Genomic DNA, 27,169 nt, shown 5'->3' with positions numbered 1-27,169 from the left:
TTACATCTAATAAAGCCCCAGAGGATTTAGTGCAGAGATCCTACAACAAAAGTTTGCACGAAGCAGCCCTCTGTGTTCAATGCTCAATTTTTGTGAGGTTCAATTTTCATCTAAAGTGCTGATATGCGTGTGTGTGTATGCAAAACTGTACATGAAAAATACCCTCTTTTGCACATTTCCCACATGTAACTCTTGTTCTCCCACCGTCTGCTGTCAGTGGAATAGGGAAGAGTGGGAGAGATGTAAGACTGCTACCCAGACCCAGCAGCTATTTTCAGGACATCATGACCAACTGGGAAAGAATGTAAATGAGGATGACCATTCAGATGTGCATGCCATTGAAAATAATGCATAGCTATCAGAGGACAACAACAAACCGATGTATGGAAAACTGTTTTCATTTGTTCATGATTAGAATTGGAAACATAACGACAATCTTTAGCCATCTTCTTTGTAGTAGATTACTTTCCTTTTCCTGTTCTGATGAGAATGCATTATAACAAAAGGACAAAAAAGGAGAAAGTAAGGCACTGCAGATGGGTGACACATGCATTGTGACATACATCCTGTATATCCAGATGCTATTAAGTCATCTGAATAGCTATACCTCCAGTGAGATGCACATCCCAGCCTGATTTTGCCCACTTCTGAATGTGCAACCACATCCTGTCCTGTGCCAATGTAACTGGATTGTGGCAAAGGGGCAATGGGATTGACAACCATTTGCCACATTGTTTTTTTTTTTAGTATGACTTCCAACTGTACCTGTGCCGTAAATACAATGTCTAGGTTCATGGGATGGCCAGATTCAGAGATCTGCAGGAACACACTCCTTGAATAACCAGCAGTGTCAGCTTTGACAGTGCTGATCACCTGTTGAAGCAGGAAAAAAGAAACCTAGCTTGTTTGTCACTCAAACAGGGTTAAATTTGGCAACTGTCTTCTTGGCACTAGTAGTGGTTGGTGGGTTGGCAGCACTTACCCGAGATCACCAGTGTCGCTGCAGCTAAGTGAGAGGGAAGAGCGGCAAGGAGGTGGTGATGCAGGCATGGTGCAAATGCACTGGCAGAGCCAATTTTCTCTTCTGCCAGTACATTTGCCCCACACTGACCTCATAGCTGCCTCTGCACTACCCACTACCAGTTGTGGGAGATCAGGTAAGTTGCTCCTGCCCTGCTGACCACTACTGCTCAGGGCTCTAGGCACATCATCCTGGTCCAGCTAAATAAAAGACACCCAGAGTTGCTGTGTTTTGAGGTATTTCAAACATGGAAGTTTACTTCTGTGTGCAGATCATTCTAGGTGGATTGAGGTGTTTATGTGGCTCGTGGAGTGATCTTACACCTAATTCTTTCTGTAGAAAAAGAGTTTGGATTTGATATCCTGCTTTATCACTACCCAAAGGAGTCTCAAAGTGGCTCACATTCTCCTTTCCCTTCCTCCTCCACAACAAACACTCTGTGAGGTGAGTGCGGCTGAGAGACTTCAAAGAAGTGTGACTAGCCCAAGGTCACCCAGCAATCTACCGCAAGCTTTCCAAACTTTTCATGTTGGTGACACCCTTTTAAGACATGCATCTTTTCGTGACACAGTAATTCAGTTTTAGAAGCAAACCGGAGGTTCAACTAACCCCTTTCCAGTCCCGGGAGAAGCATGGGGAGTGTTCACGCGACACAGTTTGATCCACCATGATGCTAGCGTGAATTAGTTATTACTGTACATAGACATTTATACGAGCTATGTGTGAAGAGAGAGAGAGTATTCTTACTTTCCCCTGCCAAAATGTTGAAAAATATTATTTTAATTTAAATACTGATCCCACATCTTATACTGACTATTACTTAGATAATTTATACTTATAAACTGTGACCTCCGTGCAATACATTTTGAGGGTAAAATGGCTCAACTTCACAATGACCTGGATGCTATTACTATAGCATGGGCTTATGAGACCCCAATATTCCATTTAATCGATTTTTTGGGGGATCAGTTTCAGTTGATGGAGCCAGAGGATGTGGCCAAGGTGCTTCCTAGTACGCATCTATGCACATGCGCTCTCAACCCTTGCCCATCTTGACTGATCAAAACTAGTCAGAGAGGTTTGACTGTGTTGGTTCAGACTATAGTGAACGTCTCATTACAAGAAGGAGTGATGTCCCTGGTTTTATAGTATACAACCACTACACACACACACACACACCCCTAGTTGGCAGTTTATAAATATTCTAATGAAATAGCAGAAAAAAGCTAAAATTTATTTTGATCAATTACATGTTCCTTTCCCATCTACATACCTCCAACCAGAGCTATAAGAATGATTGTGTCGATGTGGCCAAAGATATGTCTAATGTCCATTAAGGGCATGAGAGAGCTTAAGTTGGTTAGAGCATGGTGCTGATAACACCAAGGTTGCAGGTTCTATCCCCATATGGGTCAGCTACATATTCCATTGCAAGGGGGTTGGTCTAGATGATCCTCATGGTCCCTTTCCTACTCTACAATTCTATGATTTCTTCTAACGCTATTAAACTGAATCTGAACCTAGGAAAAGCCTATTCTCCTTCTTCTCTCTTAACCTAGCCAATAGTTCTCCTTGAACCTGCATGACTGGGCTCTGGAACCAGGAGCAGGCCTGTGTGCTACCTGGCCACCCGTATTCCTTCAGCCTCTTGAGTGAAAAACCTGTGCAGCCCCACACTACTTGGTTGGCCCTGTGTGTAAAAAAAAGGCTCACATAATTGGGGCTTTACTTAGTGCTCACTTACGTTTAGCATTTTCAAAAGCTACACAACCTGCAGAGTACAGATATGTGCGGTAGCACTGCCACTTTGCCAGGAAGGAAGCTATTTTTAAACACTTGCAGCAGTGGGAACTGCATAAAATTACCATAATTTCAGCCTTCACTAACAGTTTTCGGTTTACAGCATGATATGGTATGAATTAATGGCCGGCAACATGCACTTTCCCTTCCTTTCATGTGGCCAACCAAGGAATTCATCTGGCAGTTTCTGGAACCTAACCTCCATCTACCACAGAATAATTTCAAAGATCGCCCCCCCCCCATTCCAATGCCCCGCTGCTTCCCACCTCCCTCCCTTTTTTGCAGAGAGATAGTATCAAAGATTTGGATTTCACTACAAATCCTGAAAAGTCTCCATGTCTAACCGGTGGTTATGTGACTTGATAATTGCAGGACGTCCTGCTATTTTCCCCTATGGTGATATTCTGCTTGTGGGCAGATGGCATCAAAGTGCAGTACAGATGGTAACCCGCAGCCCACAAGCTTCTCGTTACTGTTTCAGATTCTGTGCACAGGCCCTTTTTAATTCTTATCTTTTTGCTTTATAATATTTTTAGAATTAAAAGATGCATGCGGTGCTGCTTTTCCGCAAGAGGGACCAAAATAACAATGCCTTGTTATTTCTAAGCGCCTGCAAAAATCTTCCCTTTCAGCAGATTAAGTGACTTGAAGTAGGTAGGTTTTTACAAAATATATATATATATATACTGCCTTTGAGCCCTGAAAATAAACCTGATAGCAGTTACATACACACACAAAAAACCCCACCCTTCAACGCAAAGAACCCACCTCCCCGGGATAATATTAAAGCCAGAATTTTTAAAAAAAAACAACCCAGAAAAACTCATAACCTGCAAGATTAATATACCTTTGTTGAATAAAAAGTCTTCGTCATCCACCTCAATGATACCAATGAAAGGGCAAACCTAATTTTTCTTAGGAAGGAATTCCACAATTGGGCTGTTGGTATGATAAAGGCCTTGCTTGTCCTGGGAAGGGCCATAGCTCAGTAGTAAAGCATCTGCTTGGCATGCAGGAAGTCTGGGCATCTCCAGGTAGGGCTGGGAAAGGCCTCTACCTGAAACCCTTGAGAGCCCCTGCCAGTCTGGATAGACAACACTGAGCTAGGTGGATCAATGGTCTGACTCAGTATCTTCCCATGTTCCCATGTATCCCCCTTCAATTGCAGCTCTCCTGGGAAATACTGGATGGGGAACAGCTAGGAGAAGAAACACTGGGAGAGAGAGGATTAACAGATTCACTGTCTCTGGAAAGCATTCTTCTGCTCTCCCCAAGATCAAGAAGAGCTCAGAAAGTGGCAGAACAGAAAGCACACAAAGCACAGAGGGTACAAGCTCAGATTACAAGACATAGAAGTGGCGTAGATATAGCGACGTAAGGGAGTGGGATTCTTAATTGGGAGCACCACCATTCCTAGGAGATGGGTTCTTTGTTCTCTCACTGTGATTTATTAAAGTTTCTAACTAATAAGAAGACTCCTTTTTCCTTTGTTCTGCATATCTACTGCCATGGGGATAGGAAGCTGATTCCCTGAAGCCTGACACCAATTCAAGGAGCTGGTTATATAAGGAGTGAGACCAGGGTAACTGAAGGACCGCCTCCTCCATATGAACCTGTCCATCAGTTGTAGTCATGACTGCAGACATCGTCTATTACCAGGAGAGCTGCAATTAAGAATCCCACTCCCTTACGTCGCTATATCTACGCCACTTCTATGTCTTGTAATCTGAGCTTGTACCCTCTGTGCTTTGTGTGCTTTCTGTTCTGCCACTTTCTGAGCTCTTCTTGATCTTGGGGAGAGCGGAGGAATGCTTTCCAGAGACAGTGAATCTGTTAATCCTCTCTCTCTCCCAGTGTTCCCCCCCCCCAACTGTTCGCCATCCAGTATTTCCCAGCTTCTGCCTTCTGAACTATGTCCCTCTGCAAACCACTGTTCCAAATCTATACTGTCCTCCTGCTCCTGGGAAGATTCAGGATCTGGATCTGGATCAGGAGCGGGGGGTGGGGGGTGGCTCCCACCATTTCTCCTCAGAGCAGCCCTCCTCAGCACGGTCCTTGACAATTGGACTCAGAAATGAATCAGGTAGGGTTGATTAGAATCCATACATTACTTTAAGTAAATTTTTTTTTTAAGTCTTTGCCATTTCCTTTTTAGAAGAATTGGAAACTTTGCAATGAATTTTGTTCTTGTGGACTGTTAGTGTGAAATGGGAATGGAACGGAAGGCCCCTCCTTTCCTCTCTCATCAGAAGATGTACCAACCTCAGACTGAAGCAGCCTGAAGGATAAAGGTGTCATCCACACAGCTAACAATGTCCTCATCTTCCATGTATGATACGGCACTCAGCTTTGGAATGAAGCAAATAAGAAAGGACACGATACAAACCAGGAAATCTATACAACTTTAATTGAGTTATTTTGCACCTGGTTTCCCCTTAACTCTAAATAATTTAATCATTTGGCAATAGACATTAGTTTCATTAATTGCAGACCTGCCATGGGTATGAACACTAATAACTCCACGAGGTAATTTATTCATGCATGGGCAAGGTAAGATTTAAATGACAGTCTGTCTCATCCATGAAGTTCAATTTATCTTAGTGCCACTCACAAGGGAATCCCCCTCCATAATCTCTTTAGAAGTTTTACTCTCAGGATCAGCACCCAGTTGCCAGGCTTTGCAAAAATAATAATTCACATTGAGTAGGAACATGGTAGTGCAATTTCAACATTAAAAACATGCTACAAAAATAATCATTTTATCATGACCACCGAGGGTCCCAGAAAAGTGGTTGAAATGACAGGTTTTATTTGTTTGGAATGTTACTATTTTTATTCATTTCATTTCTATACCACTTTATGTTGTGATAGGAAAGCATTTCACATAGAAGATAAATAGAAACCATGGGGCCATAACAACATTTTTAAGAATAAGAAACAAGAGAATTGTTCCCTTGCTAAGGTAGTGTATACAAAATCAGGGTTTCCCAAATTGTATCTGACTACTGCTGAGACTCTTAATCTTTCAGGGTCATGGATTTGAGCCCCACGTTGGGAGAAAGTTTCCTGCATTGCAGGGGGTTGGACTAGATGACTTTGCGGTCCCTTCCAACTCTACAAATCTATGATTCTATTATTCTAATTGTGTTGTACCCAATTCTGCCAATTGCTTAAGACAGTCTTTGTGAAGCCATCATGAGGCTCCAAATGATGAAGAAACATAGATTTAGGACAGATGTAGGGAACTTTAGACCTCTTAGATGTTGCTGAACTACAAATCCTATCATCCCTGGCCACTGGCCACAATTGCTAGGGCTAACGGGAGTTCAGTAGCATCTGGAAACCAAAGATTCCCCACTGCTGATTCAGTAGCCACCTGCAGTCTAATGTGGAGGAATTCCTGGCAGTAATCCGCAGCTATGTTCCAGAACTCCCACCAAAGGTGAAAGTATGAACAAATCTGCACATACTCCTTCCTTCCCACAATAATGACAATAGTTTGGATGTCCTGGTTAGATTCAGACTGCCCTCTATTGGGCAAATTAGTGAAAAAGGCCATGTTAAGATATCCTACTGTCTTTTTTTAAAAAAGGCAGATTGGAGCACTAGAGGGGTAGGTGAAGGAAGAAAGAGATTGAAGGAGAGGGGGGGTGCAAAGAGGGTTGCAAAAAAGGAGGTAGCGGAAGGCATCAGAATGGGTTTGAAGATGAAAGCAGGGACATGAAAGGGTCTAAAGAACAGGAGCGGGTGGTGGCCTCATAAGCTGAAAAGGGTGCTTAGTAGTTGCAATGCATAGGAGAAGAAAGATGCAGGAGGTTACCATGGGGGATGTTTTGTGTGCAAAGGGGGTTGCACAAAAGGAGGGGGAGGCACGGACATGGGGTGAAAGTGAAAATGGGGGGGTGAAAAGAAGTAAGAAGTGGCTTCAGAAATGGGGCTGGGTAGGTGAAAAGGTATGGGGTGGGAAGGGGAAGTTCTAGTGGGTTAATGTGGTGGAGGAATGGCAAAGGGGTTGGTGAGCAGGGCAAGCAGGGGTGCACCCACGAGCACCAACATACATTTTGCAGGGCTTCCCATATGACACGCTGGCCACAGCTGCCCCCCCAAGAAGCACTGCCTGCTTGTAATATGGTGAGTTTATAAGAAGGCAGGTATTAAAAGATTATACTCCCACTATCCTGTCACTGATGAGTTTATGCTAATCATCCAGGGCAGAAAGCGAATTCTTTGACCCGTTAACTCTTCATTCCTGCAACATTTCAACAGGGAGGGGGACATCCTTGATGCAGGGAATAAGTTGTAGCAAGTTACCTTCCCAGCTGCTAATCAACAGATGGCTGTGGCAGTAGCATTATGCTAGTAGTCCACTCACCCACACAAAAAGCTCTTGTCAAACTAAAGAGTTTGGACACCCCCAAAATTGTTGAGCTTCTTTTTTTCCTCTTTTTTGGGGGGAAAAACCCCAAAACACCCCCAAACACCTTCTGGAAATTTCCCCCAGAATGTCACTTCTGCTTTTGGAATCCCAGACATATGGCAGCCCTGTGGTATGTTAGCATGTTCGTGGAGCCAAAGGTACAATACTGCTCACTGAACACACAGGTCTTCAAGGATAATGGAAGCATTTTCCCCCTAAGCCTGCATTTACAGTAACACCAACAAGATGCAAGAGGTGAACACGAACTACTTCACCAGGCGAATTGGGTTTTCTGTAATGTAAATTGTTGATAAGACTGACCTTTCCCCTTGTGGTTTTAAAGATATAAAACCCCACCACATTTTCTCAAGAGAGATTTGGAATTGCAGTACCGCAGGCACATGCACAGACCAGCAGAGGGTGCTAAAAAGTAAAAACTACTTGCACATCTCATCCCACTCTGCTCCCCTAAAAAGAAATGACTAAGCACATTGCAGCTTGCCAAGTGTTCCTGGTCATGAGCCAGAATCAAAGCTGCCGTGGAAGCATTATCTTTGGCAAGCAAGCCTTAGAATCTTTCCAGGTTTACAGATAGTGGGTGCTTCATTCTGTAAGGACAAAATCTGAATAACATGCCCTGATCTTCTATCTACACAGGAACAAACTGGACTCCTCCTGTTAACCAAAACTCCTTTGTTATTTATGCAGTGTCTCTGTGGGAATGTGTCCCATTCACAGCAGGAGAGTCTTCCTTTGGCTTTCATAGTTGGTGCAGGGAAACTTCAGCGTATTTCTGCAGCCTAGAAATGATAAGCTCTCCCCATCAAAATCCCCTTGTCAGTAAACTGCTACTAAGGGCACAGGAGCACTGTCCTTATTGCACCTGGCCACCCGAAATCAAAATGCTGAGTTTCCTGTATCCTTCAGGTTTTTCCATTATATTCCAAACTACTGGTAAGCTATTCCCAATGCTCCGTGGGGAGGTATACTGGTGGAAGGAGCAGACCTATGAATGGGTGTCAAAATGCACCAAACTAACAAGACAAAGTAAAGCCTGTAAGAAATGACTCCTGGCTTTGAATCTAAATAGGCCTGTTCATTGTTAGTAAAAAGAACTTCACAGGGTCATGTCAACAATCTAGTGTCTTGCCTCTAATAGTAGTCAATTCTGGACGCGCTAAGTGGAAGCATATGGCCGCATTGGTTGCTTTGGTTTTGTCTGCACCAGTGTCCCTCTGCGGAAGTTCTTCATGTTTTGCTTTGCTATGTTTTGTCTCTTTTCTGCTCTTTGCGAGTGTCATGTCAATACGTGCTTCTTTCTGTTGGGATTGCAAGCTGCTCTAAAAGTGCTAAAAGGAGAAGGGGATGTGAACTTCCAACACATTGTGCATCAAGTTAGAACTATATATTATATTGGAGATGAAGCAACTTTTAAAAATTGACTTATCAAGTGTTAAGAAAGTTGGGACATGCCAGTGGTGGTCATGGGGATGACAAAGTTAAGGTAGAGCTACATACCACATGGGCCAAAATGGAACCTCCATGTCTATTTCTCATCATCTCAACACTGAAATTCAGATTTAGAAGTAAACATATGTAGAAATAATTGCTTGATATGCAGAATAAAATGAAGATATCTTTGTGTTTGTTAATGCTGTATTCTTTATGTTGCCTAATAAGGTGTTTTTTAAAAAACAAACTTTGGAATCCTTTAATTTCAGAACTCATAATTGCAGTTTACATAGATCACATCAATAAGTAGTTTACAGCATCATCAGATTTTACTTTTACTCAATAATGAACTGGGAACTCATCCAAATTTACAAATAAATCTCATAAGCCTGTCCCCAGCCTTCTTAACATTGGATAGGTAAAGGTAAAGGGACCCCTGACCCTTAGGTCCAGTCGTGTCCGACTCTGGGGTTGCAGCGATCATCTCGCATTACTGGCCGAGGGAGCCGGCGTACAGCTTACGGGTCATGTGGCCAGCATGACTAAGCCGCTTCTGGAGAAGCACAGCAGTGAACAGAAACGCCATTTACCTTCCCGATGGAGTGGTACCTATTTATCTACGTGCACTTTGATGTGCTTTCGAACTGATAGGTGGGCAGGAGCAGGGACCGAGCAACGGGAGCTCACCCCGTCGCGGGGATTCGATCCGCCAACCTTCTGATCAGCAAGTCCTAGGATCTGTGATTTAACCCACAGCGCCACCCGCATCCCTAACTTTGGATAGGCATCTTTAAATCTAAACAAATAATGAAGCTTCAGTAGGAAAAGTAACTTTTGTCCATATCATCCGCATTGCAGGAATGTGCAATTTTGACAGATGGGATATGAGAATTATTATGACTTCTCTGGCCTGGATCTTTTTTTCAAAGAGAGTTAGATTGAATATGATTTCCTTACTACTGACATCTTTAATGTTAATGCAGGCAGACACAGGAAAGGGAAAGATACAGATAACATAGGTAAGTATTTTTAATGTTTAATGTTACTAGAACTATGCTTGCTTTCCGAAGCGCATGTAGGAAGTCTGCTGAAATATCAAAAGATAAAATGACTTTATAATGTTTCTCGCTTCTGGGATATGCAGTGCTAGCTCTAGGATTTGGGGGCCCCTTAGTATAGTTTCGTGATTTTTTAAAGAACAAGACCCTGACTGCTGTGCAGGATCATTTTTGCCAGATTTCTTCTTTATAAACATAATAAAACTTCTTTTGAGGTTTGTGTCAATGAATTCCTGCAGCACAGCCAACTTCAGTTCTGACAGGGAGTAAAGGTGATCGGGGCTCCTGGGATCAGCTCAAGGGCACATTGTAGGAACATTGAGGTGCTAACTGTCCTGCCTTCTTCTTGCAGAACACATCCCCAAAAGCCACATATTGAGTTGGGAGTTTCTCCTCCTCACCTGTGAGGATTGGCAAGGGATCTCCAGAGGGCTGTGCCACAGAGCCTAGGATGGCCATGGTCCTCTGGCAGTGCTGCTGACAATAAGGTGAGGAAAACACAAGCGGCTTCTATTCCCAAGAAACGCATGGATTGTGCAACGTTAGTCAGGTCATTCCCAGGACGATCAGGAAGCAAAGCAGGGGCACCTGATACAACACCAGCTTCTCTCAGTGTCCTAGTGGCTCCTTCTAGTGGGATGGATAGGGGAAGTTTGTGTTTCCTAGGCAACAGGGATGAAGTGGATGCCAGCTAGGTACCAGATTTACTCTCAGCCGCCTTCCCTGAAAGGAGAAGCTCCTGTGTAGCAAGGGGAAGTGCTGGAGGTGGCTCCTCAGCTAGAGAAGTTAAGGATGGGCAGTAAGAGGAGGCACCTTTGACAGTTTGTCTGAGCCTTCAAGGAGGGGGGAGTACATGGATATTCACCCTATAGCCTACTGGGATCAGACAACTGGAGTTTCGAATCTACTACCCCCCACCCAGCTGGGCCCATCTTCAGATTCCTCCAGATCTAACTCACTGAGCCATGCATGTGCTCTATTTATCTGGAATGCTGTTTTATACTGTATGTGTTTATTAATAATTTTTTTCTCTCTCTCCATCTTGTGTTCACTGAGTCTGCTGGAGAGTCTTCATGGGCCCTTGAGTGTCTTAAAAGAACCCCAAATTTAGCTGGTACAGTATTAGGAAATGTGGCTCACTTCTATGGTATGGCACCTTCAGCAGAGCTCCCTAACCTGGAAGTGGACAGGACAGGTAAACTGAGCATTCTTCTAGGAATGTGGAAATGCTAGTACTACCGGTAATAATACACTGGACCCTTCACTAGACTTGGGGCCCTGGCAAATACCCAGGCCTTACCACCCTCTGGAGTGGGTCCTGGTGATAAACAATGTAGATTAATATTAAATCAACACCAGGTTAACTGGAGACATTACGATGATTAATGAGAATTAGAAGAGGCAATAAAACATGTAAGAGTAACTTCTAATTTATACTGATGAAAGACAGAGTCTCTGAGACAATTACTCCCCTGGTTTTTCAGTACAGGAATAGCATACAAGATGATCATTACTGAATTTAATAGAACTGTTTGTACTAAATCAGTTTTAAAATTCTCAAGTTGCTTTTCTAGGCTAAAATTCAGTACTCACACAGTTATATGGACACATGCTCCACTGAATTAAATGTGGATTGATTTCCTAAAAACCAAATTCTCTTAGGCGTGCTAAATCACATATTTCTTGACAATGCCATAATGGAAATTGTTGAAATTAAGCCTTGCACGTTCTAATAGAGGACAATAGCAATACATTTATACTGCTAGAGAACTGTAACTTGTCTTAAAATGAGATGTAGGATATTGGCCGATCCAGGAATAATGTGGTTCAGATATCACTTTAACCATGGGGCAGAACTGCTTAGCACTTACTTTGCTTCTGTCTTCACCCAAAAGAAAAGAAAAGCCCAACCTGGTGATAACAGAATAAATGGTGCAAGGAGAGAGCTTTGGCCCAAGATAACAAAAAGAGGTGGTAAGGGAACACCTAGCTTTAAATGAATTCAAATCTCCAGGGCCTGATGAGCTGCATCCAAGGGTACTAAAGGAGCTTGTGGATGTAATCTCAGAGAATGTGGACTGGAGGCGGGGAGGGGAAAGACACCAGTAACTACCAACCTTTCAGCTTGACATCAATACGAGGAAAGGTCCTAGAATAGGTAATTAAACAGTTGGTCTGTGAGCACTTAGAAAAGGATGGTGTGATTACTGAGCCCCAGCATTGGTTTCTCAAAAACAAGTCATGGACCTTATAGTTCACAATAATAAATTACTCTTAATAAATGCTGCTGTGATGATATGGCAACGGGAACTGCACAATACAGGAAAACAGAGCCTAGGTTCAGTTTGATATTCCTGTCCCAAATAATCTAAAGTGCACAAACTTATTCTGAAGGAATGAATTTCCAGATAATATTAGAAGCTTGCCAGTGAAGTGACAAGTGTTTGACTATGTTCCAGTTCTTGGTGAATGGAAAACCAGCAGCTTCCTGTTACAAAATGTACCAACAGCCCATGCCTAATAATACACACTGACACTGGCAATTTATAAGCTTGATATATAAATGTTTCTTTTTTATTTTTAAAACTGAAACCTGTATATTTTTAGCAAGGTAAATAAGTCTGAGTTAGACTGGTTTCTTCTACGGTTCAGCTCACAGAATGGAATTTGAAAGGCGGTGTTTTGCACAGAGATACAGAAATGAAAATTCAGCCAGGACTCAATTGGAGAATTTTCTGGTCTATGCTGTGTTTCCTCTAGTGGTAGGTCTCTTCAGACTCCAGAGTAGATCAGCCTCCACCAATCAGATGCCTTGGAGTAAAACTCCCATCAGCCCCAGCCAGCATGGCCATGTCGTCTAGGATTGATGGGAGTAGTAGTCCAAAACATCAGGAGGGCACCAATTTGGCAAAGTCTGGAGAAGATAAAAAGGGGACAACATTGATGCCTCAGTTCCTAGCATACGTAGATTATGTTGGTTCCTTTGCATTAATGCTTTGGGTCAGGTGTGGTTTGTTGCCTCATTTGTGTGTTTCCCTATGCTTGCTCTGGGTGTGCCTACCTGCTTACTTCCCTCTCCTTTCTCTGGACTGACCCTCCTTGTGCACCTGCCCCATCTTCCCATTCATCTTTGGTCCTAAAACTGTCAGGTCTTTCATTTCAGCTCCCACATGCTTGGCTACTTACAGCCCAGTGCTGCTGACACTAACTCCATCAATGTCATTGAATGAGCTGAATTAGTGGCATTTCCCTGGGAAATCCGCATTACAGATGTTATTCAGTACTGGTGCGGGGTTGACAAAGGTCACAAAGCAGAATGTAGCTTAACACATTCAGCTTGCAGAAATAGAAATTAAAAAGAATCAGGTCAGCACTACTTGACAGGGTTCAAAGTTTCAAACATGTATAATCTAAGAACTGAGACTGTCTCTCTGTGTGTGCACGCATGCACACATGATTTTATTGCTTAACCTCCAGGCTTTTCCCAGTCTACTTCCAGGCAGTGCCAGGACCAGTCCAAGACCTTTTGCTGCCTGAAGCAGGGACCAAATGGTTCTGCCTCCTCATAGGCCTAAAAGGTTAAACTGCACCATCAGATGCCAATCCCTCCCCCCATGTTGCTTCTCCTGTAGCATGTTGCTTTATCCTGCTGCAGGGCAAGGCTGGCCCTGCAACATGCAGACAGGTGTACTGCAAACTAAATGGTATAAAAGTTGCCCATAATTAACATGAGTCTTGGCTGAACCTAAGACCTATGAAGTATGTGCTCTACCACTCAGCTATGGCCCTTCTGTGGCAGGGACAAGAAGAGAAGTGAAAGCAGGTAAGTGCAGGAAGGACAAACAGCATTTTACAAGCTGCATACCAAGGCTTGTCACACAGACAAGGAATTCCCACAAATAGGAAGCCGATATAGGGAAAGGCACGGGCCTGATGGAAAAGCAGGATCTTCCGGTCCCTGAATTTCATTAAGGCCAGCAATGGAACTTAGCCACATGAGACCAGATTCTAGCTCTGGTCCTGGAAGGTCTAAGATTCAAGTCTACCTCCCACTGCTAGTCCTGCCGCAACTTCAGTATTTTTCAACTGACCTTTCAGTTTTGTCTCTCGGCAAGTCCTTTAATACTTCATTAGACACCATAGTTCACTAGCTCCAACAATACCACATGGGGCCATAAGATTAATGCTGAGCTCTACTTTTTTTATCAACAGTCCTTGCCTTGGGGCTCTGCCCAGATACTAGATTTATGTATTCCAAGAGTTAAGAACATGAGAGGAGCCCTGCTGGATGGAACCCAAGGCCCATCTCATCCATCCTTCTAGTCCAGGCATAGGCAAACTTGGCCCTCCAGATGTTTTGGGACTACAATTTCCATTATCCCTGACCACTGGTCCTATTAGTTAGGGATGATGGGAGTTGCAGTCCCAAAACATCTGGAGGGCCGAGTTTGCCTATGCCTGTTTTAGTCCAGACCAATGCCCATCTAGTCCAACCAGAAGCCAATATGGAGATCATACATAAGAGCAATGGCCCTCTTCCACAGTGACAGGTTGCCTCTGATACAGGAGGCAGCATGTAGCCATCTAGTAGCCACTGATGTTTACAATACTCAGAAACCCCCTACAGCTTCCATTCATGTTGAACTCACTTCCAAGGCATTATCTTGCTATTTAACGCAGCAGCATAACATTGTGACAAATTGTAGTCTTGGAGTTACAGTGGTACCTCGGGTTACAGGCGCTTCAGGTTACAGACGCTTCAGGTTACAGACTCCGCTAACCCAGAAATAGTACCTCAGGTTAAGAACTTTGCTTCAGGATGAGAACAGAAATTGTGTGGTGGCGGCGCGGCAGCAGTGGGAGGTCCCATTAGATAAAGTGGTACCTCAGGTTAAGAATGGTTTCAGGTTAAGAACGGACCTCCAAAACGAATTAAGTTCTTAACCTGAGGTACCACTGTATTTGCTTCCAATTTCTGATTATAAACCATGCTCCAGGAACACCTAGAGAACAAAGTCAACAGTGATTCCTGAAAGAACTAACACAAAATAATTAGTGAATCCCAACCTGCGTATTCAGATCCCTGCTTTGCAATCTACTGAATGGAGGTTTCTGTGGAAACGAGTTAAATATTTCCAAAACAATTCTGTCCACATCACAGTATAATTTATTTCTGTATGTTTGTAAAACTGACCATTTAAACATCAACAAATCAGTTAACGAGGAGGAAGCTATTGTGAGTCATGAAAGGCAGGCACACGTTACTATAACTGGACAGGCTAATAGCCTGTGTTTTATAATGGTTACAACTGAACAAATACAATGGAGAAGTTGGCAACTTCATGTGGAAGAAGTACAGGCAAGAGGAGGGGAGAGCTAGGATCCTTCGTCTCCTGCACTTTTCTCTGAAACCTGTTCCCCTATCTGCTTTTCATATGGCTGGGACAAAAGACTGGAAGTAAAATCTACTGAGACAGTTGATCAGGGGACAGTTTGGAGCTGTGGGTTAAACCACAGAGCCTAGGGATTGCCGATCAAAAGGTCAGCGGTTCAAATCCTCGTGATGGGGTGAGCTCCTGTTGCTCGGTCCCTGCTCCTGCCAACCTAGCAGTTCGAAAGCAAGTAGATAAATAGGTACCGCTCCGGTGGGAAGGTAAACGGCGTTTCCATGCGCTGCTCTGGTTCACCAGAAGTGGCTTAGTCATGCTGGTCACATGACACGGAAGCTGTACGCCGGCTCCCTTGGCCAGTAAAACGAGATGAGCGCTGCAACCCCAGAGTCGTCCGCGACTGGACCTAATGGTCGGGGTTCCTTTACCTTTACCTTTATGGGTACAGCAGGAATTCAGCACTGTATTTTTATCTACTTCTTTAAGGCTGTAATCCCATACTCACTTACTTGGGAGTAAGGTTCATTCAACTCAATGAGTCTTACTTCTCAGTACACAAGTTTAGGATTGTTCTGCAAATTGCCTCTCTACTGTTGGCATGATGAGTCATATACCGGTACTTTCTAAAACAAAGGTATGTTACATCTAGTTCTGGCTCCTCCCCTCTGCCATCATATGCTTCCTCAGTTTACAATTTTTTTAATGCCACTTTCACACTAGACGGCAACCTGCAGTCTCAACCCTTCCAAACATTGATCATTTAATGCTTTAAAAAGTGTCAGTACTGTACTACACTGCAGTTATCACATCCATTTATAGATAGCCTACAATAAGAGAGGAGTAAAGGCCAAAATTCTGAAAAGGAAATTCTGGTTTTGATGCTAATGCAAATGTCTAGGCTACAAGTCCATGCTGAATATGAGAACTTGACAGTTTTAGCAATAGCAGACCATCCTCAATCCTAACTAAGCCTCACTACCAATGTGACCTCCATGGCATAAATCCTTACTTTATTTCCTCACTGTCGCAACCCCACATCCAATGAAATAAGATAGAATGGCTAATGATGCAAGAATTACCTTAATGATTTGTCAAAACAAGGAAAGCAGTGGCCAAACATGGCCACTGTAGAACTCAACATATACCTGTAGCTTACTGTTATAAAGGAGGGGAAAACACATGGAAAGTCTAGTGGAGGGCTTTTAGTCAGTACAATAATGTTTTAAGGGTCTCACTGAGCTGACTGATCATGAGGGGGACTGAAGCTCAGTGTTGGGACAGGTGAACATGTCAATTTCAGTTTCTCTGCTTCTTATTTTCCCAACCTTGAGTTAAGCTCACATGATTTCTGTTTGTGGTTTATCTTATTTTAAAAGTCTACATGAAAAATCGTGTTTATTTTCACATGTATTTCTCCTAATATACACATTTTTGTACACATTTTTGCCAACTACTGGTAAGTGCGTTTTTCAATCAAAGCAATGTTGTGTTGTACATTATTTTTACCAATATATACATTTTCGTGCATGTTTTGTGCAAATCTGGAGAAGTGCAACCTTCAAAGGCTACTGTGTTTTGGTTCTCTTATCTGTTCAGAACTGAAAAATTTAGATATGTTCACATTAAAATGCAAACTGAACAAATTTCTACCCCATTCCTAACACATGCAAAAAATCCCAGGTTCAATCCATGACATCTTTTGTTCAAAAGTCAAAACAAAATAGAAAATTCTTTCCAGTAGCACCTTAGAGACCAACTGAGTTTGTTCTTGGTATGAGCTTTCGTGTGCATGCACACTTCTTCAGATACGGAAGGTTTGTTCAAAAGGTTAGGTAGCAGGTGATCGAAAGGATCCTCATTGGTGACTCCAGAAACCACTTAGTTAGAGGAGACAATAATGGGCTAGATGGATGAGTAATCTGACCTGGTATAAAAACACCTTCCTATGTCCCCTTGCAATTGACAGATCCCAGAACTTAGTAAGACACACCTACAACATAAAGACCTGCTGGCTAAGTAAGCAGCCCCACCATCACAACTGCAATCGGGGCTGGCCCAAGACATTTTGGCACCTAAGGTGAATCACAAAAAGCCATGCTTCCCTCCAAGGAAGAAGGGGTGAGTGAAGATCTATATCAAGAACATGGGGAGGAATTAAATCAGCTTTACCCAGGCGTGCACTCCTTGGAGGCTGGATCTGCCGCCCCTGTGGATCCTGCCTCCTGAGGCGGTTGCCTCACCTTGTGCCATGGGTGGGTTGGCCCTAATAGTTGTTCAGTTGTTCAGTCGCGTCCGACTCTTCGTGACCCCATGGACCAGGGCACGCCAGGCACCCCTATCCTCCACTGCCTCCCGCAGTTTGGCCAAACTCATGCTAGTCGCTTCGAGACGTTAGTACATGTTCATGTTTGATAGCAATAAATAGGCCTTTTGTGGAGGTACCCAAGTCTTGGGGCATTTCCTGGTAAGCAAAGCCTAGATGTGGACTGTAAACTGAGCAGGTAGGTTCCCACCATATTCATCTCGCCCAAGAGCCATTACACTATGCAGCCAGAGAGCCATACATTATTTGAAACGGCATGGTGTGGTGGGAATGGAAATTTCTACCCCATTTATCAAGGTCAAGTACTTCAGTTGCTACAATGCAAACTAAATTGGAACATACAGAAGTGGCTGTGGAGAAGACCTCTTATGGTATCCAAGGGACTCACCAACAGAACATTATCCTTGCCAATAACATACTTGTCATTTGGCCTAAACATTTGTTCCCTAGGCTAAGCAGAGTCCTAACATCGCCCCATAGCCTGTTGGCTAACACTCCTCTCCCAAGGCTCTTACAATCCAGAGCTGAACTCTGACTCGGGGATCTGTATTCTTCAAAGTACACTCCAGAGGACAAGAGGGAGCTTTAAGCATGGACAGCCTCCAGGTGTCATTGGACTCCAACTCTCATCAGCCCCAACCAGCATGGTCAATGGTCAGAAATGGGAGTCCAACAACATCTGCAGGGCCCCAGACAGGCTAGTGCTGTCATATAGTTTTGGGTTTCTGCTCACTTATGGACTTATTGTTAAAACTGTGTTTATGTAAGACAATCTTACTTGGCTATGAGTGATGGCCGAAGAAGAATACCAGATGCAGAACTGACATGGTTTGAGGGTCAAACTAGCACAGCCATCTCCAACCTGGTGCCCTCCAGATATTATTGGACTACAGTTCCCATAATCCCTGACCACTGGCCATGCTGGTTACAGCTGAAGGATCTGGAGGACACAACCATGGAGAACTCTGGTCTGTCACAATGTGATCCTCCACTAGCAGCAAAAAGTAAATGAAGTAACTGGTTGAAAAATCACAACTATATGCACAGTGTGACTGTTTTGGCAGGCAAAATCTCCCCCTCCCTGAGTTTCAATGGATATTACCAGACCCATGACAATACTAGAACTCTTGAGCATTCATTTGGTGCCAACAGAACACAGAGGTTATGCAGCAGCTTCCCAGAAGCCTTGCTCTTGATTTAACACAGACAATGGAGGAGCATATATTTTGAGATGAAAAGCATAAGGAAAGATTAACTGGAAGCATCTAAAACAGGTGAGGCTGTGATTGTCTTGAGAACAATCTGCTGAAGGTGGGTAGGATTGAAAAAAAGCAGAAACCGAGCAGTATACTAGGCATAAATGCTATAACCAAATGACCATTATTACCATCATTGAGGCTACGTTCAGACTAGTAAGGCTACATGCTGAACTCTCACTGAGCCTTATGTTCTGTTACAACTATTGAGATTTGTAAATGTGAAACACTTCCTCGGGCTTTGAGCTATAGATTGGGCGTGCGAGTTATCATTCCTCCCCCAAAGCAAAACCCAATTAGCACCAATTGATTCAATTTCGAGTTCCTAACACATACACCATTCAGTGATTCAGTTCTCAGAATTTAATGTGCCACAGATAGGTGCATGCTAGACTTCTAAAGCCCTAAGAGTTATAAAATCAACTCACCCACTCCATCACCCATACCATATCATATTCTTATCAATCACTCTTTCAAGCACCAGATTATCCCCCCCCCCTTTTTTTTGGTCTGCAAAAGTTGAGGTTTTGCCAATGCTTTGAAAATGAAATATAGAAAATCGAAAGAACATTTGTGGCTCTCTCTGGAGTGTGATGTGATGCAAAGGTCAGTCTGTCTGCTGCCACTACCCTGACATCAGTACTATCATGTCTCCCTTCTGGTTCTCAAGCCCTCAGGAACTGGTAGTGTTGCATGAGTCGTGCCGGATATGTCACTCTGCCTGCCAGGACAAGAGAGTGCAGCATCCCTTAAAATGCAGGGCAGGAGGCCAAACTCCGTCAGCAGCCATGCTATTTCTTAGCAGAATAGGTTACGAGGCCACAGACTGCAAAACCTAGATTTGCAGGGGTGACCTAGTATTCCCCAGTGGTGGGGAAACAAACCAATAGCATTCTTTCTAAAGCATCTAACTTCCCACCCCAACATGGCTGCACCATTTGCTACCAGGCACAAACGTCTGCAGAAGAGGCTTGTAGCATGCAAAGCCGTTTTGAGAATTCATGATCTGGCCACACGGCAATCTCTATCTAGCTAATGTTAATTAGTCCCATTTGTGGCAGCAGACCATCTGCTTTGCTCACTCAGTAGTGTGTGAGCGTTTACTATCTGCTTACACTGTTATTGAGCACATTAAGGCACTGGTGATGCAGAAGCAATCTGATCCATGCTGAAAATACTAATACACTCACAAAAATAAAGCAAGTCATAATTACACAGACAGTTGCAGCCTCTCACCATATAAAGCAGCAGCATTTAAAGAGGCATCCAAAAATGGATTCAAACCACATTTGAAGATGGTTATATCCAGGATGACAGGAATATATACTGGAGAGGAAATTCCAATTAGCCTATTTTCCCCCCAAGCATCCAAGGCATGGACAATGTTACTATATCTCACACACACTCACTGAATCTAAATGCATGGTATGTTTAAACATCAGTATATTTCATGCATACCATAATATAGATCATGCTTCACCATCATTTTACACATGACTGCTACACACACACACACACACACACACCACTCCCACAAGCTCAGCTACATAAAGCAGAATGATGCTCAGCTACACACAGCAGTTCAATCACAACAGGAAACCTCCGCAATGTTACCAGTATGGTGCACAAACACACCCACTGCAACCTGTACCACAACAAACTAGAATCGTATAGATTGGCATCGCAAACAAAGCACACACTCCACTACTGACAGCCCTGCTTTAGTGAAATATTCAGGCTACCACAAGTAAGAAGCTACCCACCACAACTAAGAAACATTATAAGAATATCTATGAACTTCCAAACCCCCTTTTCACTATAATATATCTGCAAAAATATGATTTCCTCCCCAATATATGCAACCACCAGGAATATAATACACATACATCCCATCAGCATCACAACACAATCTGCTCAACAGATTTCCATAAAACACAGCACACACACACCCATGCTGTTACCACACTGACACCATTTTTGCTGACCTGTGTGTCAAAGCCATTTTCCATGGAGCTGCTCTTCTTGGGTAGGAAGCCATCTCCTGCATTCTCATGACCATTGTGTGACTTGAGAGGGATCTGGCTGGAATAGGATGACTTGTTCACCTCCACCTTGCTCCCAAACTTCAGGTAGCAGGGTTGTGGGATGGTCCTTGCTGCTGGAACATGAACAATAGGAGTAGCACTGTGGACAGGTTTAGGTAGTCCGGATTTCATTTTGGAGGCTACCAGGATGGCTGGCATTTTTCCTCTTTCGGCTTTGTTAACACGTTTCTGTCAGTAACAGCAACAGGACCAGCAACAAGCAGCAGCCAGGGAACAAGGTTAGAGGCAGATTTTGCAAGCTGGTGATGCTGAATCACACACACACACACGCACACAAAATGAGCAGAAAGTGGGGGTAATAAAGGGGGGGTTTCCCCACTTTAAAGCCCGAACAAGCTCTGACAGGTGTCTTCCACCTGTTTGCTCTTTTTCCCTTTTTCTTTTTGCTGTTGATCTTTATTCTCAACCAATGTCCTCCTTCTGCCTTGTCCTCTTCTGTTGCTGTTTAACTTGCTGATTCCTCCTCGGTAGCTGATTCCTGTAATTTTCTTTCTTGTAGACGAGAGGCTTTTATTTCATTATCTTTTCACTGGAGATGGGAAAGTGAAGCAGTCTTTTGGAATTAAAGAAAGAAGAAGAAAAAAACCTGCTGCAGCATATGCTTCTTGGGCTGCCTGCCGTGTGTGTGTGTGTGTGTGTGTGTGTGTGTGTGACCACGCTAGAGAACAAGCACAGGAAGGATTTCCAGGCTTAAGATGTCTTTCTTCAGTCTTAGCCAAGAAGCAGATGTAGTTCAGTATGTTAACAGCCGATGCCCTTGGATACCAGCCTTAGAGAATCCAAGCTCTTTAATCTTAATATCTGTGAACAGGACCAACGATGCCGGAGCAGAGGGAGAAACGTCCATGGATGACATTTAAATCATAAGACGGCTGGTGGCAAAGCGATTTCTCAGTGCTGCCGCTGCTGCTGCTGCATGCCTAGAAGGAGAATTTCCCCTGTCAAAGCTGCGAGAAAAGCAGCTTCCACCTCATTTTTAAACCTCCGCAGTGAAACAGGTTTCAGAGCTGAATGGCTAAGAAGAGGCTGAGCGATGGTGTGAAAGAGTGAGAGAGCGAGCGCGGATGTGTGTGAGTAAAGGCAGCCTGCTGTGGACTACGCCAAAGAAGGCTACCCAGATTAGCAAGAGCGGGAGAAGGTTGCAATCTGACAGTACAGTAAAAACAGTGCGAGCCTCCTGATTGGTCCTCCCAACTCAAATCAGAAACAAAATATCTCTGCAAAAGAGGAGTGGCTTCAACTCAAGTGACTGGCAGGAAACTCTTTCCCCTCCACTCTAGTACAAAGCACATTCTGTAGCAGCTCTGCGGCAACACGGTGGGTCTCTGGGCTAAATGTAAAGGATGCACAGGAGGAGCGGGGAAGGCGCGGGGGGGGGGGGAGGCGAGGCGAAAATTCCTAACCATCTATGCTGCTGTTTTGTGTTTTGTTTTTTTGTTTTTTAATGGAAGGCCCTTTCAAAGAAAAACACATGAGGGTGAATCACAATTCCGTTTTTACTGACTACTCATTCAGGGAAACTCCCACTGAAAATGCCAACAAAAATGTGGGTGAATAAAGGCTGAGTTATTTAACCCAATCAAGTCGGAGCTGGGAATGCGCAGGGGCTTTGCACAGGTGGTTGCAGACCATCTAACCTGTTCTATCTCTCTCTCCCCTCCCCCTTCTCCCCAGAGGAACCAGTGTTCCTCGTGAGCAAAAAGCTTATTTGCACATTACACTTCTGATGTGTGCCTTTAAACCATTCCACACACATGTGCTTAGCTGCATAATAATTACACAAGTAACAAACACATCAGCAAAACTGCATGTGCTTTACAGCTACATCTAATGGGGGCAAGGATTGGGCACAGCTCACCTGTACACAGCTGTGCAATGTGTTCAGGGTTAGACCAATTAATGAGGAATAGCTGTCTAGCAACAAAGGCAGGATGCCAGGTGCTGGGGAAGGGAGATAGCTGCCAACCTCATGCAAACTCATTGTTGCTGAAAACATCACATTTGCGTAGCTGGACTTTGGTCTGACCCAATAAGTATTTTTGACCTCTTAATATGTGACCTAAATGACTTTAATGCCAAAGTTCACCTGGCAGCTGCAGAAAGGAGTGAAAACCAATGGGGTCACTTAAAGACAATGTCCAAATAATGTTCTGGACTAGTTTTGTGATAACAATGTTTGTTTGTTTTTAAAGCACACGACACTCCCCTGTTGGCTCTCATGGGTTAATTTTTGGAACACCATAAGGCATAGTCACCCTGCTGTTATTTTTGTGACCTACTTATCCCAGGGTGAAATAGAGATCAGGGGAAAGTATTCATTCGTTTCTTTCCTTATTACTTAACAGTATTTACTGGCTATCCTATAACAGACTTCTTAGGATGGGACACAAGAAATTGTGTGTGTGTGTGTGTGTGTGTGTACACTAAGCCAGTGGTTCTTAAAGGGTGTGGCATGCCACACTGGTGTGGCAGGAGGGGATGGCAAATGCGGCGGGAACATTCAAGGACAATCAAATTAACATCTAAACATTTCAGTGTAGTGTAGTGTAGTGTAGTGTAGTGTAGTGTAGTGTAGTGTAGTGTAGTACTGTGTCAAAAGATTTCTTTTTATTTGCAGAATATGGATAGATATCTTTTCAAAACGAGAGCAAGAGCATCATCTAGAACAATCCTAGTTGTGATCCAGAATTGCTGTTCAAAAAGCATGTTGGAGAAGACTCGTATATAATTATATTTGGGGAGTAATTTGTGTTCCTATGTAGCTGCATTGTTTTATACTTTCTGGATGTCCCATGATCACATTATAAAGTAGTTGTGTTGTATGTTATAAATCAAGCACTGCTAGGAGCTGTTTCTTTTTGTTTTTCAATGTATTTCTTGTCAATAAAAAATTGGTGTGGTGCAAGCAAATGTGTGGCCCAGAGAAGAAAGTTTGAGAACCACTGCACTAAGCAAACAGTAATAAAAGTATAAAGCAGCATTAAAAATAATCAAGATAAACGTGCATGCCAATGAATGGTATAGCCTCTCCCCCAAACCCCCACATACACATTTCAGAATTGCTGTGGCTTTTTCATTATTTAAAAGAGGGTTGGGGATACTTTTCCAGCCTGCAGACCATGTCCCCTTGCTTACCAGGGGCTGCATGCCAGTGGTGGGTGGGCACAGAGGCAAGAGTGGGAAAAGCAATGGATGCAAGCAGATCCCACTGGATCAGTCCAATGGCCCACAAGAACCAGCATCCTTTTCTCACAGCGGTCACCCAAATGCCTATGGGAAACCTACAAGCAGAATTCAAGCACAAAAACACTCACCCCTCCTGTGGTTTCCAGCAACTGGTATTCAGAAGCACTACTGCCTAAGATTTCTCCCAACCAGTCTTCCCATGCTCCCTCTCTCCTTTGCTGTGGAATGGCATTCTACTTTCTTCAGCAAGTGAGTAGGGAGGATAAAGGGATTGAGGGCAAAGCAGGCCAGGAGAAACCAAGGCTGCATTGACTCTCCCTGCCAGGCAGGTGTTGATATATATCTATATATCTATATATATATATATATATATATATATATATATACACACATACACACACACACACACCCCACCCTTTCATATGAAATATCACAAGACGGTATGCAACCTGTATGGGGTGTTAGGAGAGGGGTAGTACCTCTGGTGGGGGGACACATTATGTTGCTTCTGGGGTAGTTCGTCCACCTTTGGTCCCCACCCTGCACTCAGTTCTCACCTGTGGCTCCCAAAAGCTGTCAGCATGCTACAGCGGCTACACCCTGCAAAACGTCTTCAACTGGCCAGCTAAACCAGGTGAGGTTAGTTGATGGGTCTCAAACCCTCAATGATTTAAGGACTTCCACCTGAATGTGAAGACAGGCTCTGGTGGATTGAATGGATGAGCCCAACAGTGGGTCCAACGGTCAGGAAGGCAGTTTTTGCACATGCTGTAGAGTAAAGTGAGGGGCAGATGGGGCTTGTCAACCTGAAAAGGTAGCCCATCTAGGAGAAGGAAAACTCTGGTGCTAAACCTCTGATGCTTTGCAGGTTATCTTCAGGAGGTATCCCGAAGTAGTATTTAAGGAGTAAACACTACACAAATCCAGAGTGAACTCCCCAAGACAGTTGGATGGCACCTTGTACGCCTCCTAGCAAATTGGGAACCTGTGCAGCTCTTTCAGCAGCAGAGTAACATGTTGCCAGAAGCCTGCTTCTGTGAGCAGGCTGGCCGCTCTATTCTGTACTGGCAGCAGCTTCTGGACCAAATACAACGGATGTCCCACATAAAGTCCAGAGGTTACCAATGCATGGACCACCGTGGTCAGACTATCCTAGTCCAGGAATGGTTGCAGCTGGCATTCTAGCAGAACATGGTAGAAGGCATTTCTAGCAATAGATGTCACTGGGGCCTCTACTGACAAAGGTGAATCAAATAGTACCCCCAAGCCATGAACCTGCTCCTTCAGAGAGAGTGCAATCCCATCCAGAACAGGCAATTGACCTATCTTCTGGATATGCTTCCATCTTTCTAGGATTCCAGCTCAATTTTCTGGCACACATCCAGCCCAACACTGCATCCAGGCACTGGTCCAGGCCTTTCCTGACTCATGTAATGGAGAAATGGAGCTGGGTTTAATGAGCATACTGATAACACTTAATGATATATTATACCTCTTCAGGCATTGGGCCCTCACATATTCAACCAACACCTGTACATGATCTCTCGAGGGTTATAAATTATCTCTGTGATCAGGGAACTTGCTGCTTATCTTATATATTTCCATAGGGAACTATAGTAGATTGACAGGCCTGGCCTGCAACACAGAGTACACCTTCAACTAGCAGTAGAAATTCTGAAAATAGTCCTTAGTTACAGAATGACTTACATAGTTTTCCCTTTATACGGACATTGCTTTTTTATATGGCAGGTGTTATTTTATGGTATCTTTTATGAAGGGTTTGTTGTAGCATTGTTGGTGGTCTTTATACTCATCTGAAAAGCCTACAAAACCTGTTTTAGCAGGACAAAAGTAATAAATGTGTTTACAAGGGAAAACAGTGCTTCTATCATACCATTTTCAGCTTTCTACTGTCCATCTTGAGAGAAACAGCAAAAAACACCTGAAGGTTCTTGAGAGCCAAGACATATACTTTCTGTTCATTTGACATGCCCCTGGTTTCTAATCCCAGTTTCCATGCTCACGCAGTGGGTTGCCTTGCATTAACGCTAAGTGGGTAATTTTTTTAAACAGGAAATGTGTTTTTCCTCTAGTCTCCTTTATCCACTAATCTCAGATTACAAAGCGCTCATCTCTGTTCTTCCATCTCATTCAGGCAAACCTTCCAATGTTTTCTCTCTTGCCACAGCGTGAAGCACAGCTTTGAGCTGAAAATGATTGTGAACAAAGATTTCAAAGCTTTAATAAACCTGACAAGCCAGTGTCAGATTTTGCCAGATGAAAAGAGAGGTTGTGGTGGGAACCGAGACATGTGTTAAGAGTTACTGCACTATTTCCATTTGTTCCGATACTTTTTAAAAAACATCGATTTTAAAAAAGAAAACGCCATAGGGATCTACAGAAAACACAATTCCAATGCAAGGTTAGTTTTTAATCCCACAGCTGTCAATTTACTGACACTTGGTTTACATAATTTTGCAGGAATTCAAGGGACTGCGTATCTGTAGGAATAAGTGCCTGATGACATTTGTGCTAATTCTAGTGTGAAATTATAGGATGGTTTGGTGATCGTCACATAAAGGAGACATGATATGATAATGTAAACAGTGGAAACTGTTGCTAATGAGTGAGAATTGAAGCTAAAGTACATATTGGCCACATGCAGGGCCGTCTCAAAGGGATCGTGCGCCCTGGCGCGACGATCCCTCGGCGCCCCCGGTGGGCCGCCTCTCCGCCCACCTCCCTCCCGCGCTGGCCGCCCCTCGGGAGGGGGGGGTGGGCGAGTGGGGGATGGGGGCGTGGCGCTGCAAGCCGGCCACCCTCCGGCGCCCCAGCTGGAGCGCTGGGAAGGGCGCGCAAAGCCCCGCGCTGCTCCAGCGCCACGTCCATCATCCCCCGAGGGGCGGCCAGCGCGGGAGTGAGGTGGGCGAGCGGGGGATGAGGGGCGTGGCGCTGCAAGCCGGCCACCCTCCGGAGCCCCAGCTGGAGCGCTGGAAAGGGCGCGCAAAGCCCCGCGCTGCTCCAACGCCACGTCCATCATCCCCCGAGGGGCGGCCAGCGCGGGAGGGAGGCGGGCGAGCGGGGGATGAGGGGCGTGGCGCTGGAGCGGCGCGGAGCTTTGCGCGCCCTTCCCAGCACTCCAGCTGGGGCTCCGGAGGGTG

At 44.1% G+C, this 27,169-nt stretch overlaps 1 protein-coding gene across 9 annotated transcripts in view; it reads right to left on the bottom strand.

Annotated features, from left to right (window-relative positions):
- NAV2 (neuron navigator 2) overlaps positions 1-27,169 on the bottom strand; it is a 537,457-nt gene that overhangs the window by 236,158 nt on the left and 274,130 nt on the right. For 4 of the 9 annotated variants that reach the window (XM_033150719.1, XM_033150725.1, XM_033150744.1 and 1 more), the window contains exon 1: positions 20,703-20,960. The exons of 1 other annotated variant lie outside the window; for it this stretch is intronic. In XM_033150719.1, coding sequence (XP_033006610.1) covers positions 20,703-20,960 — 258 coding nt within the window. Of the gene's footprint in view, positions 1-20,702; positions 21,067-27,169 lie in introns of those variants that run through there. 4 more of the 9 variants (XM_033150751.1, XM_033150770.1, XM_033150780.1 and 1 more) reach the window with 2 other exon arrangements.

Source organism: Lacerta agilis, chromosome 1, assembly GCF_009819535.1.
Source record: "Lacerta agilis isolate rLacAgi1 chromosome 1, rLacAgi1.pri, whole genome shotgun sequence".
Taxonomy (NCBI): Eukaryota; Metazoa; Chordata; class Lepidosauria; order Squamata; family Lacertidae; genus Lacerta; species Lacerta agilis.
The sequence above is the reverse complement of the archived record's forward strand: the minus strand, read 5'-3'. Positions and strand labels throughout refer to the sequence as shown.